Source organism: Sparus aurata, chromosome 23 (assembly GCF_900880675.1).
Source record: "Sparus aurata chromosome 23, fSpaAur1.1, whole genome shotgun sequence".
Lineage (NCBI taxonomy): Eukaryota > Metazoa > Chordata > Actinopteri > Spariformes > Sparidae > Sparus > Sparus aurata.
Window position 1 is genome coordinate 20,907,178 of NC_044209.1, and position 12,678 is coordinate 20,919,855.

Consider the following 12,678-nt stretch of genomic DNA (forward strand, 5'->3'; position numbering starts at 1 on the left):
ACTGATTGAAAACATTGCTTCATATTTCTAAGAGAACAATTACTGTGCTGCTTTCAGAGAGGCTGAGCAAAATCACCGGTCTGAAAGTTTTATTTAGATGCAATCCAGCTGACCTGAAACCATCATGAGTCAAGCATTAGATATTATTATAAAGTCTAACCAAGTAAAAAATTAATCTATAGACTTTAAATGTTGGTGTTTGTCTTCTATTCACTCAGAAGCCTGTTTAGTTTCATCTCTCTTGTTTCAGCTTCACCATTTTCATACTGTGTTAAAATACTTTTTTGTACCGAACATGTTGAGTCCTTCATGCATGTTTTATGTTGTTTGACATTAGCAGCTGAGGTTTTGGGGTCCCAATGACACTGTTAAAGGATCCATTAAGCTGCTGGTTCTTCCTCAGCTGGTACAGCACTGCCCCCTTCTGTTCCGACTCTTCAGCTGAGAGTAAAAGGATGTTGCTGCACAGAAACCATTAAAAGAACACCGACTTTACTCAACAGATCTAATCTACCTGAGAGGATCGTTAATGTTATCGATGGCGTCTGAATTCAAACACAGAGACGACGCAGACGGACAGTTATTTATAGAAATGCTTCTTGAATGAACAGTGAAATATCTTGTACAATCTGTCAATACGAACAAACGCCTGCTCCAGTGATCACAACATAAATATCTTCGCAGACTTAACAAAAATAAATGAGATCCTCCAGTGTACAAAAGTTTAGAACACACAAAAAGAAAAGCTTTGTTGAAAAAACGTAAACCGACTCATCAACTTGAAGGTGCAACAACAACAGAGAGGTACAACATTTGGTACTATCAACAACATGCTTGTACTCAAATTGTCAAATTTAACTCATCCATTTCTCAGATTTGGGAAATTTATCATCAAATATGTCACTGTGTGAAGGAGTTTGAGCCACGTTGTACAAGTCATGTAGAACGTGTTTTTTTATTTACTGATGTTTAACCTGACCACAGCTTCTCATGATGCGCGGGGGGGGGGGGGGGGGGGGGGTACGGTGGATTTAAGGCTGGTTAGAAGGGCAGGGAGAAGAGTTGTGAACGTTGTTTCCTCTTCCACTCGGCTGAAATCTTCAGTGCTTCATGAAGAAAGGATGGACCAGGGCTTTGGCGGCTGAGATGCGACTGCTCGGTCTGAATGCCAGACATTGCTGCGGGTGAAGAGATGTCACACTCTGACAAACAACTCAAGACAAAACATCTATTTGTAACTCTATGAAATGCACAACAGCAAGAAAGGAGCTGTGCAAGAGTGGTGACGAAGAGGGAGGAGACTGCTGACTGTGAAACAGACCGGACGTTAGCTAAAACGCTGATGCTTGAAGAACCTTTGATAATATATATTGCCAGCTTTTGGGTTTACAGACCAATTCAGGCTTTTGTGATGTATAGCGGGGGGTTCTCGACAGGGAAAATGCAGATGACTGCCCTCTGAGGTCAGATCAATAACATGGAAAGTCGGGGAAAACGTTGGTACACGAGATGCCAAGTTGATGTCCTGTGACAATGAAACACGTTTAAACGGCGATTTTAAATAATTAGGAAATGGGATTATCCGTGGAGCACGTGAACGTGGCATATTATCATCTGATCTGTGAACTCCGCCTTGATCACGCCCGTGTTCCGGCTCCAAGCTTGAAAGCAAATAAAAGGAACAACTGCTCAATTGTCAGATTTCTGTGAAATTCATCAATTAACTTGGTGATTATATCAGCATTACTCTGAATTTACTCTTAAACTGCACAAAGTCAGCCTCTCTTTGAGCGTAGAGCTGTGTGATGTGTGATGTGCTCACAGAGAGGAGGTCGTTCTCGTCTGGCCCGAGGTTGAGCAGCAGTTTTTTGCAGGAGCCTTTTGTTCCCCAGCTGAGTGAGTATGAGATGGGGCTGTCCTCAGGCCAGTCCTCCTCACTGGGCAAACCGATCCCCCTAAAAAAAACACAAGCGGGCGAAGCAGAGAACTGAGCTGATAACAGCTGCGTCTGCTGTTTTCAAACAATAACCGATATTTTTATTGCGTTTTATACCTGCAACAAGGATACTTTAGAATGCATTGTACCGTGCTGTTGTCTATATCTAATAATATCTTTTCCTGTTTTGTTATTATATTTCTGTCATTAACCATTACTATTTTTATTCTTTACTTCAATCTGTTTGATTTTATCTTTATTCTGTACTCAGGTGTCACAGTAGTAGCAGTGTATTTATTTAAAAGGCATTTGTTTGTACTTTCAAGGTGTCGTCAATATGAATGCTTTCTTGACATATTTAAACATAATTTTCGCAGAATATTCTTGTGTTTTTATTACATTTTATACCTTCACCAAGGATATGTAAAAGGCATTCTGTCATGCTGTTGTCGATATAATAACATCATGATTTCCCACAAATGTCATTGTTATTTTTAGCTTATATTTAAGTTTTTATTCTGTATTCAGGTTTATTTATTTTCGGTAATTCATTAAGATCCCTGTTAGCTTCTGTATTCAAAAACAGTGCTATTCTTCCTGGGGGTCTCCATGTTTTTCCTTATTAATACTTATTAGAAAATATTAATCTCACTTGTAAATGAAATATTGATCTCAAATGTGACTTCCTGATTAAATAAAGTACAAACTGCAGTAAAAAAAAAAAAAGTCCTTTCAGCACTGCTTGTTCTCCATTATAATGACTTCTGAAGTCAACAAAACAAAAGGCTTCAAAGCACTGGTGCAACATACAAAAAAATAAATAAAAAATAATACTCACTCAAAGATTTTCTGCAGCTGCTGCACCTCTGTGTATCCTCGGAACAGCGGTCTGCAGGAGAACAAACACCATGAAGCTATTTTGATAACCGCAGAGCGTGTTTTACCTCCAATATTAAACTCTCTAGAGTCACGTATCTCCTCCAGCCAGACGCAGACTGAGCTCTCCTCACCTCAAGAGGAAGAGCTCAGCGAAGATGCAGCCGGCGCTCCACATGTCCACTGAGGACATGTAAACAGAGTTGAGCAGCACCTCAGGAGCTCTGTACCACAGCGTCACCACCTGAGCAGACAGAGGGAGGTCACACAGCCAGAGGGGAGGGAGGAGGAACAAAAGAGAATTGTTTTACCTCCCGCCAAAAAGCAGACAGAACAAAATGTTATATATATATTTATAGGAAAACAACTGTCTCTACATCTTTTCCCTGAACAAGGTTGTGTGCTGCCTCACTTACACCCGGAGTCAGAGCGATGTTGAAGGTGTAGATGCGACCCAGTCCAAAGTCTGCGATCTTGACTTCTCCGCGGCTGCTGACGAGGATGTTCTCAGGTTTAAGGTCACGGTGAAGCACCATGTTTGTGTGCAGGAAGTCCAGTCCTCGCAGCAGCTGCTGCATCACATCCTGCACACACACAAACAGCAGCATCACAGCACTTATGTTTTTTTTTTTAACAAATACAGACCTGCTTTCATGCTGGTTTCAATTTTCAGGCTGAATATTTGTGACTGGATGCAACGATTGGGCACTGAAAAACACTACGGTGCTTTTATTTTGGCAAAAGGTGAGCTGAGTTCGTACCTTAATACAGTCACGACTCAGTCCAGGAGCAGTAACCTTGGACAGGTAGGTGGACAAGTCCTGGTCGATGTATTCCAGCACCAGAGTGAGGTCCAAGCTCCGGCCGTCCGGTACAGCAGACGCGTCCAACAGCCTGGAGATGAAAGTCAGCACAGGATTAGAAAACACGTGGAACCAACAATCAAATATGTGCAGCTCTGTTTTTTGTGACAGACTATTTTCAATCCAACTACAGAGACGAGACATGTAAGTCTTAAAATAATGGTCCCTGGGGCGACACCATTCCACTGATCCCCCTTCTACACTGTAACACTCTTGAAGTAGTGGCACCTTTTTGCTTTAACTTTTATATTATGCTACTTCATTATGCTATTTCATACTTGTACTTCGCTATATTTTATAGGGAAATGCTGTATAGTGTATCACACTTATACATGTATTTAAAAATAAAAATAAATACAAGAAAACGGACAATAAATAGATATAGGTAGTAAAGGACAGTAAGAAAAAAGGAATAAAGGGACATTACAAGGGAGGAATTATATACAGATAAATAGTCTAAGGGCTGTAAATTTATTTTATAGCTACCTAAGCATTTTATTGTATAGAATATTTTATTGTTTCTATATTTGCCCTTGTATTTTAATTGTATTTGTACTTGAATGTATCTGCAGCCATGATTCATTAATAAAGTTATTTATCTATATGTATCTAAAAAGAATTAAATCAGAATCAGAATTGTTTTTCTGTAAAGTAAGTTTTCACATACAAGGAATCTGCAGGTGCAAAACAACAAACACGATTATTATAATTTTTTCGATATAATATAAATATAGAAAAATAGAAACACACGGACACAAATATAAATTATAATAAAATATAATATAAAAAATATTTTAAATAGACTCATTCATGCAAGAGTGCAACATTTGTGACATTTAAAAGACGGAAAAACACAAAAATTAAAAGATATAAAGTCTATAAAAGTGTGTATAGTTACTTAAATGTACTTAGTTACACGGACGTACTTGATGACGTTGGGGTGATTGAAGAACATCATCCTCCTCAGCAGCGCCACCTCGCGGATCATGGCGGCGGGGATCCCGCTCTCTGACGTGTCGACGTGGACGTTGAATTTCTTCACCGCCAGGAGGCGCCGTTTCCCGCCCGCCTCTCTGGCCTTGTACACTTTGCCGTAGGAGCCTTTTCCTACTTCTGCCAGCAGCTCGTAGCACAACGGTTCACCGCAGACGTCCATGATGATCTTACAAAGACACAATTCAACTTAAATTAAAGTACATTTTCCAGATAAGCTTCTGTTTTAATAATGTCAGCGATTAAAAATTTGTTTTTTTTCCCAGTTTGTGTCACTCAGATTAAGCTAGCTAACATGTAAATTGAGGTTTCAAGGTTAGCTAGCATGAATTTATCACCTGTCACAGGCCAGCAGCACATGAACAATCATTTGAAGCACTTAACAAGCTGAATTTCGGTGTTTTAAGTGCAATATATGTTGTTTATTTCCACTTTACCTCAGACTGCAGAGAGCTTCCCCCCCTCCATAGTCCATCCGCAGCAAAATGAGGCATAACTGCAGCCAGCTAGCATCAAAATTGTGAGACAATCACACCCCTTTTGGTCGCCAGCTAATCAGAAAGCTCACATTTGACACTTCCAGCACATGCTGTGTTCATGTGCAGGAAGTGTGACGAGTTCAGTGCTTATAAACAACCTAAATACACACATAACACATTCCAGATGTTTGCCATTTTAACAAAATATTAGCAGAGTTTTGTAAATATGAAGCCTGTTTACACATTTAAAGCATCAATAGAAAATAGATTATATTTAGATTGCTATCAGTCTTTACACTTAATACTAACTATTGGAGAAGTAGGTGATGAAACATCAGCTAACGCAGAGAAATATAAATAATAATAAAAAAAGGAAAAATCAACACATAAAAAGACCAAACTGCAACCACTTCATTGCTAGTACCTTTTATTATCATAAAAGGGAGCAACCTTCGTTACAACCTGCACACCACACAGGCACAGAGTTACACGAAAAAGGCATTTTGGAATGACGTTGCACACAAGCTGCATGATGAGTTTCAACATGGTGAATGATTTATATAAAAGCATCTGCGAACAGTTGAGGTCATATTTTGCTTTGATTAGTGCCGGCTGACTGTTGGAAACTCAACAGCGTCCTGACTCAGAGGTAGGACATCCCACGTCTTACATTACTCATAAAACTGAGGTATTACTGCATGTGTCATTAGTATGCATATTTTAAAGTACAGAGACGCAGGTAAACGCTAAGAGCGGTGTGAATGCACACTGTGACTTGTATGTTGTTATTGTTTCATGTGTAGTGTGAAAGAAGCTTTCTTTCCATTGAGATTAAAATATAAAATAGCAATAACGAGCCTTTTGTTTGATGAAGTCTGTGTGTCTTTGTAGAGATGATAGTAGTGATTAATTACAGTATATAACCGTCACTCAGCTGAATGTTGCCATGCATTTACTCTCCCTTTAGTTTGGCATTAATATAGTTAGTTTTCTTTGCCAGGGTGATGGCGTCCAAATGCAGGTTGCGGTTGAGAAGGACGGAGCCACAGGTGAGAGCTCCGGCCAGAGCGCCGGCGAAGCCGCACAGGAACACGTCCTGACCTGCAAAAGACAAACACTAAGTTTAGATCCTGTAAAGTCTTATCGTGAATTATAGGTGACAACTACAAAATGCACTGACCTGTCAGATAGAGGTTCTTCAGTGGAGTCTGAGGTCTCACTGTGGCGTGGAGTTCAGGGTTGAAGCGGGCGATGCCGTGATCCGCTCCGTAGATTTCCCCTTTAGGTGCTCCGATGTAATGTGTGTTCGTGATGGGGGTTCCAGCGTCAATGAACTCAATCTGCACACACACACAAACAAAGACAGGCACGTGAATATACACATTTTTATCAAACCAGGGAATCTGCCTTGGTTTCAGTCTTCAGTATCACTGCCTGCATCTGTTCAGAAATGTAAAATATGAATGAAGGGTAACAAAACATCTAGTTGAACGAGACAGTCCTGACTTAAGTCTACTGAGATCAATCCATTACTGAACAAGACTAACAAATCCTCTAATGGACCTCCAAACATCAGCATCCATACGGAGAGTAAAAGCTTTCTGCAGCTCTGATTTAAAGTCACATTTAGCTTTTTTTTTTTGTGGGAGTACCATACGGAAGAAGCCCTTTAATCTGATTCAGTTTGGACTTCGGGAAGTGTTAATAAAAGAGGAGATTTGGGTACAAAGGACATAGATTTTCCCACATTCTTACGTGAATTTCTATTCATGTTCTTCAACCTACAGAAGGTTAAAGAGAACAACAGACAGATTCAAATACGTTACCTTGTCTCTGGTTACTTTCGGGAAGACATCCATAACGACCTCCAGAATATTGTCAATGAAAGCCTGTTTGAGCTCTTTGTATTCAGCCCCTCTGTTGTTCACTTTGTCATCCTTCCACTCCTCAAACCACTCGTAGTTGGCGAAGCTGACCAGACTCATGGTGGACTTGCCTGGTGCGGAAAGAAAAACAAGACGATACATTATTCTGAGTCGTGCATGAACCTGGCTTTACTGTACACGCTGCGTCACGTCACGTGTTTCTGTACCTGGTGATCTTTCCTCCCAGGTCGGATCTTTAGCTGAAGGGGAGCCGACGAACAGGAGAGGTACGCTTTTAGCAGAATCTTCCCTCTTTCCCTTCATGTACTTCTCAACCCTGTGAAAGAAAATTTACAGAAATCAAATAGCAAGAACCTTTCCAAAGTCGAGAACAGCTGTATGCACGGTTATTTTTCAGATGCAGTTGTCAAGATTACAAAAGTTGTTTTTCCTCATAATTGGGTTGTTTATCTCACCATCTCGAGACAGCAAGCTTTGTGATCCTACGATAACCAATTACACGTATCGTTACATCCATCACTGAATATAATTAACCATAATCCAAAACGCTCATCAAATCACAAGGGTTCCAACAAGAGAAAAAAAAAAGGGTTTGGTTTTAAACTCTCGAACCCGTCCGACAGACTAGTGTGTGGATGTCATGGTCAACGTCCATGTCATTATTTGAGAAATCAGCTGTTTGTTATCGCAAGGAAACAAACGAAGATAACAAAATTATTCACTTGTTATCTCAAGTTAACCACATCAAATAAAAAATAATAAATGTGCACGTATGGCCATCTTTGGAGAGACTTTTATTATAGATCTCATTCTGAGATTAGTATGTCAGGTTTAAGTGGCCAGGGTTTGTGTTTGGCCAGATCTCAAATGTTAACTGTAACAGAGCAACAGATAAAGGATGCGGGACGACTCACAGATCATCGAAATCGTTCTCGGTGAAGATATAGTAGTTGTTCGCTCCCAGGCCCAGCTCCTCCTTCGTCCCGTTCAGACCCACAAAGATGCTCAGGCCGCCTGCGCCGTTCTTCATCATACTCAGCTGCTTCTGGATAGCTGCACGCGACAGGAAGCGTCACATCGTCAGAGAAACGCAACGTGAAGACTGGGTTTAAAAAGAGCGAGTTTTTGCCCCCAGTTGATTAAAAGAGGCCTATTAGTGAGCCGTCATTTCTTCACAATTTCCTGTTGAGCTGAAATGATTAGTCACCGTGTCAGCGGAAAGAGGATTAATCAGCAACTACTTAAATTGCTTAACTCATTTGTCAAAGAAAAATGCCGCACAAATTTCTAATCATCTGTTTTTTGCTATTGTGGGGATGTTGGTTGAGCCAAAACGGCTACTTCAAGTTGATACCTGGCCCTTTTTTTTTTTACCATATTAGGACATTTTCTTAACTGAATGAGTAAATAAGATTTTAAAAAATACCAAAAATGTGCTTCTTATTCTTTACCTGGCATGGCCTGGAGGTCTTTGGGCAGCAGCTTCTGGTAGGTGTTGAAGATTCCGGCGTTAGAGATGACCATAGGGGCACGGATCTGTATTTCCTCCTGCCCTTTCATGACGCTCACACCTGAAACCATGAAATCAAACAAACTCACTGAATCTCCCCTGCACGGGAGCTGAATGACGTGTTGAGAAAAAAGGAGGAGATCAAACCCACCATAAGCCTCCTTGGCGTCACTGAACAAGATGCGGTGGACTGGGGCTCGGACTAGAACGGCACCACCTGCCTTCTCGATGATGGGGATCATGTGGTAGGCAATTTCACTGGCGCCGCCTTTCGGGTACCAGGCACCATTCAGGTAGTGAGTGACCAGCAGGCTGTGCATGGAAAAACTGGCATCATTTGGCGCGTTACCTGCAGATCAGAGACGGAAACTGTGAGCGAAGAACTCAAGAAATAAAACCGCCAACACCAACGGAGCAGCGGCTTGATCCTACCGTAGGTGCCAAAGATGTAGGTGAGCACGGCCCTCAGGTCCTTGTTCTCCGTCAGCTCATTGACCACTTCTGTCAGGCTGCGGGGCGCCATTTGGAAGAAGAAGGATAGACGTTTGGCGAGGCCGGTGTAGACCAGGAACTTGGCCACTGGGGAGGGCAGGAGCTTCAGCAGAGCGAGGAGCCAAACACCCCGTCCGACTTTCTAAAGACACAGAGACAGGCGGGATGTCAATAATTAATCATCAGTTGATTAGTTAGTCTAGTTTACATTCTGTACTAAGCAACTTCTTGAGTTTGAGACAGTATGGCAGAGTAGAGCAATGACATTTAATCATGGATCATCTCTAATACATATGGTGTGTTTTAAGAGAAGCAAAAAAAAAAGCCATAAAAACACTCGCAAGTAAAATCTCCCAAAACGTTTTCAGTGCAAACAAAAAACACATTTCTCTAAAGGTTTTGAGCTCGAAGTTGCTGAAATCCACATGAGTCAGCACTTCCCCTTTTGCCAAAAGAATCCATCCACCTGACAATCAAGATGCCGCATCTCACACGTGTTTCTTTGACTGATGTATGTCAAAAACAATGTCACGGATGTCACAGTTTGCACTTGGCATGCTGGTTGCAGGAGTATCCACCAGACACATAAAAGTTAATGATAATGTGTCATAAAACTTTTAACACATCGACTCTTGTTCCTCACTCCCCTTTATTCTGTTTGTCTGCTTGTTTTTGTTTTATTCCTGCAGCTGCATCTGTAAGCTGATTTGTTCCCAGCTGCTAACAGCAGTTTTAAAGAAACAAATAATAAGTTGAGAGAAATGAAAAGGGTTGCGCTTAACTGACCTCACAAAGATAAACAGAAAGTGACATTTCTTTATCTTTGTGTCAAAGCAAAACGCTGTTGCAACTTGATAAAATGATGTAATATGTCAGCTAATTGGAGGCCTTGCCAGTTTCTCCAACCTTTGGTTTACCGACCCTTGAACCGAATCAGTGACAACACCACCAGACGTCTGGATGATGAAGCGTCTTTGTGCTAAAGTACAGTTTATAAACACACAGTTCACTGGAGGAGAGGGCAATTTGCAATTTTGCGCATTTAAATGAGCAAAGGAAGAAAATAAGTTGCTAAATTATCACTGAAAAAAAGATAGCCCATATCATTTTGTCCTGATACTTTAAAACCACCCAATCAAAAAAAATACCCTACCTTGACCAGCCTCATGTATTCATCGATGGCCTTCTCCTCTCCAGGGAAGCACTTCTTCAGCTCGTCAGGGAAGCGGTTCCTGCCGCTGTAGATGGGATAGTGGCGGCGGTTTTCCGGAGGTCCCAGCACTACGTGGTCGAAGGGATTGTCCAGAGGCTCCCACTGCAGCTGCCCGTTGGTTATTTGGTCCAGCATGCAGCGGAACGGCTTGTGTGGTAGCAGGTCACCGATGTAGTGGATACCTGAGGGACACAGCAGAGATGCGATGTGTGAAGTCAGTGTTTTGCTGTGAAATATTCCCATCTCATCAGTCTAGATCACAAAAAGATGACTTGTTCATTTTGGCACAGCTTTTATATGCCCCAAAGGTTTTACGCATTTCTAAAAAGAAACAAGAGCCATCCTTCTCACCGACGTCGAACTCAAAGCCCTTCTCCGTGAACGTGTGGCAGCATCCACCAGCCCGATCGTGCTGCTCCAGAACCAAGACTTTCTTTCCAACTCTGGCCAGCAACACCGCGAGCCCGAGTCCACCGACCCCACTGCCGATGATGATGGCATCCAGGTCTTTGGGTACTTTACTGGCCAGGAAACCTAAAGACAAGGCAAACAGCACATTCAAACAACATAATCAACAACACATCTGAAGAGGTTATTCAGGTCTTGCTTTGTAAATGTGAGAATTGACTTTACAAAAGTGAATTTGTGATGGACTCTGACATTTTTGACACATAAAGCTACTCCAAGGAATTTGTTTCCTGTATGAAATGGTCTTTATTTAATACTGATGGCTCTATATGACCCAAGCAACAACACTATCACTATTATATTTCTTGATGCCTGCCACCGGGTCCACATGCAGACTGGAAGAGCCTGTTTTTTACATTTTCCCTGGCAAAGTGACAGTTAACAGTACATTAACCAGTTACAAAAGAAGCAGGAGGTGAATTTTCTTTGATCAACTTTATATCTGACATTGGATTTTTCTGTTTTGACGGTGGAAAAACGATTAATTTGTCCACAGGGGACTCCAAAATATCAAAGTTGCTTTTCGTAGCTATAACAATAATGGGTTCAATAAAATAAATCAGAGCTAGTAAGATTTTCTTGCAACCTTAGGTTACTTGACTAGGTTACTCTTTTTGCAGGAACACAAATTTGATTTAATTTACTTTTAAGATATATCTGAATGAGGAACTGCATGTAATCACTTAGTTATTAATTTCACTACTAATTTCACTTATTCTAGTGGGTTCATTTAGAAGTAGAAGACCGTTTAATACAGTGTTTCACAAAAGATCTCGCAGTTTCTCCTCAAAATTGAGCGTTTTTTAAGGGAATCTGGTGAATTTACCCACTTTCTTCTTTCTCCAAAGCACTATCCCATGTTTGTTCCTGTTTGCTGGATTTGATTAATTTGAGATGTTTACTGTCAATATGCTAAATATTTAAATACATTTGGAGTAAATAGTGAAATCAGTTTAAAAACAGTGGGTTCAAACAGCTCCTGGGAGGTCAGGTTTAGATGCGGAAGCAGACAGGATGCACTTGAAGCAGGAAAAACAGGCTTTAACAGCTTTGCCACGCCAAAAACTGACACTTCTTACAGGGAAAGAAACACTTTAATGTATTGTATTTAATGCCGAATTTACAATAAGGCATTGGGCTCTTTAGAATTTGCTGCAGCCCCTTCACAAAGTGTGTTAAGTTTCTCCTCACGATGCAACAACTGTTAAAATCTCACAATTTGTAAGGGAGTCTGGTAATATTGCCCCTAGTGACTTCACTTCGCCACCCATGACTCTCACACACAGAGCAGCCCAGTTCTTGCGGAAGAATGCTTCCCTGCATAGTTAAGATCACCGCCATGTCATAAGAAAGCAGGTGACAAGACATGACATGACACATCGATGCTGTACAAAGTGTACATTCCTCTGCAGGCATTGTTTACAACGTGTTTAACGCCCTTGTTGGCTCAACTCACCTTGCTTCAGAACTTTATTCTTCTCTTTCCGATCGTGCACCATCTTCTTCAACGGTTCACGAGTGTCCACCTCGAAGGGATTGGGCCCGGAGCCGCTGAAGACATATTTAAATATAAATAACACCAAACCGACACAAATTATAGCTACACTGAACCACATTTTGTCAGTTTATCGGGCAGGTGGATGCTGGAAGTCGACCGCTCCGTCCACTGACTTCACCTCCCCGGTAGTACCGCCTACGTAACTGAAAGGCGACCACACCAGCCAATTAGAGCCTTCCTTCAAAACTCGTCAGGCAGTTTCGACCAATCAACGTCAAGTTCAAAGAGCGAGTGACCCCTGGGCGAAAATCAAGTCTGCTGTGTTGCATAACAACAAGTCTGCCTGACACTCGTTCCTACGAGACGAATTATCACAAACAACAAGAGAAAGTGTTCTAATTAATACATATTAAAAGTTTTGTAGCCTTAATATCATGCTTATTATCATTGCTACAACTGTAGGC

General features: G+C 41.3%; 2 protein-coding genes across 3 annotated transcripts; both read right to left on the reverse strand.

The window, feature by feature from the left end:
* Nucleotides 1-569: 569 nt before the first annotated feature.
* Nucleotides 570-5,256, reverse strand: cdk21 (cyclin-dependent kinase 21). Of its 2 annotated transcripts, XM_030407598.1 has the most exons (8): nt 5,106-5,256; nt 4,602-4,837; nt 3,574-3,706; nt 3,229-3,396; nt 2,947-3,056; nt 2,775-2,825; nt 1,823-1,955; nt 570-1,178 (listed from the first exon to the last, which is right to left on the reverse strand). In XM_030407598.1, exons 1-8 carry the CDS (start codon nt 5,160-5,162, stop codon nt 1,101-1,103), a joined length of 966 nt encoding a protein of 321 aa, XP_030263458.1. In that variant the 5' UTR covers nt 5,163-5,256; the 3' UTR covers nt 570-1,100. The 2 variants fall into 2 exon arrangements, with proteins under 2 accessions (XP_030263458.1, XP_030263459.1); XM_030407599.1 differs by lacking the exon at nt 1,823-1,955.
* A 301-nt stretch (nt 5,257-5,557) lies between these two features.
* On the reverse strand, nt 5,558-12,332 carry retsat.2 (retinol saturase, tandem duplicate 2). Its single transcript, XM_030407581.1, has 11 exons — nt 12,173-12,332; nt 10,600-10,782; nt 10,189-10,430; nt 8,976-9,177; nt 8,695-8,892; nt 8,485-8,604; nt 7,948-8,086; nt 7,240-7,349; nt 6,974-7,143; nt 6,328-6,487; nt 5,558-6,248 (listed from the first exon to the last, which is right to left on the reverse strand). The coding sequence occupies exons 1-11, from the start codon at nt 12,330-12,332 to the stop codon at nt 6,100-6,102; spliced, it is 1,833 nt and encodes a 610-aa protein (XP_030263441.1). The 3' UTR covers nt 5,558-6,099.
* Nucleotides 12,333-12,678: the final 346 nt, after the last annotated feature.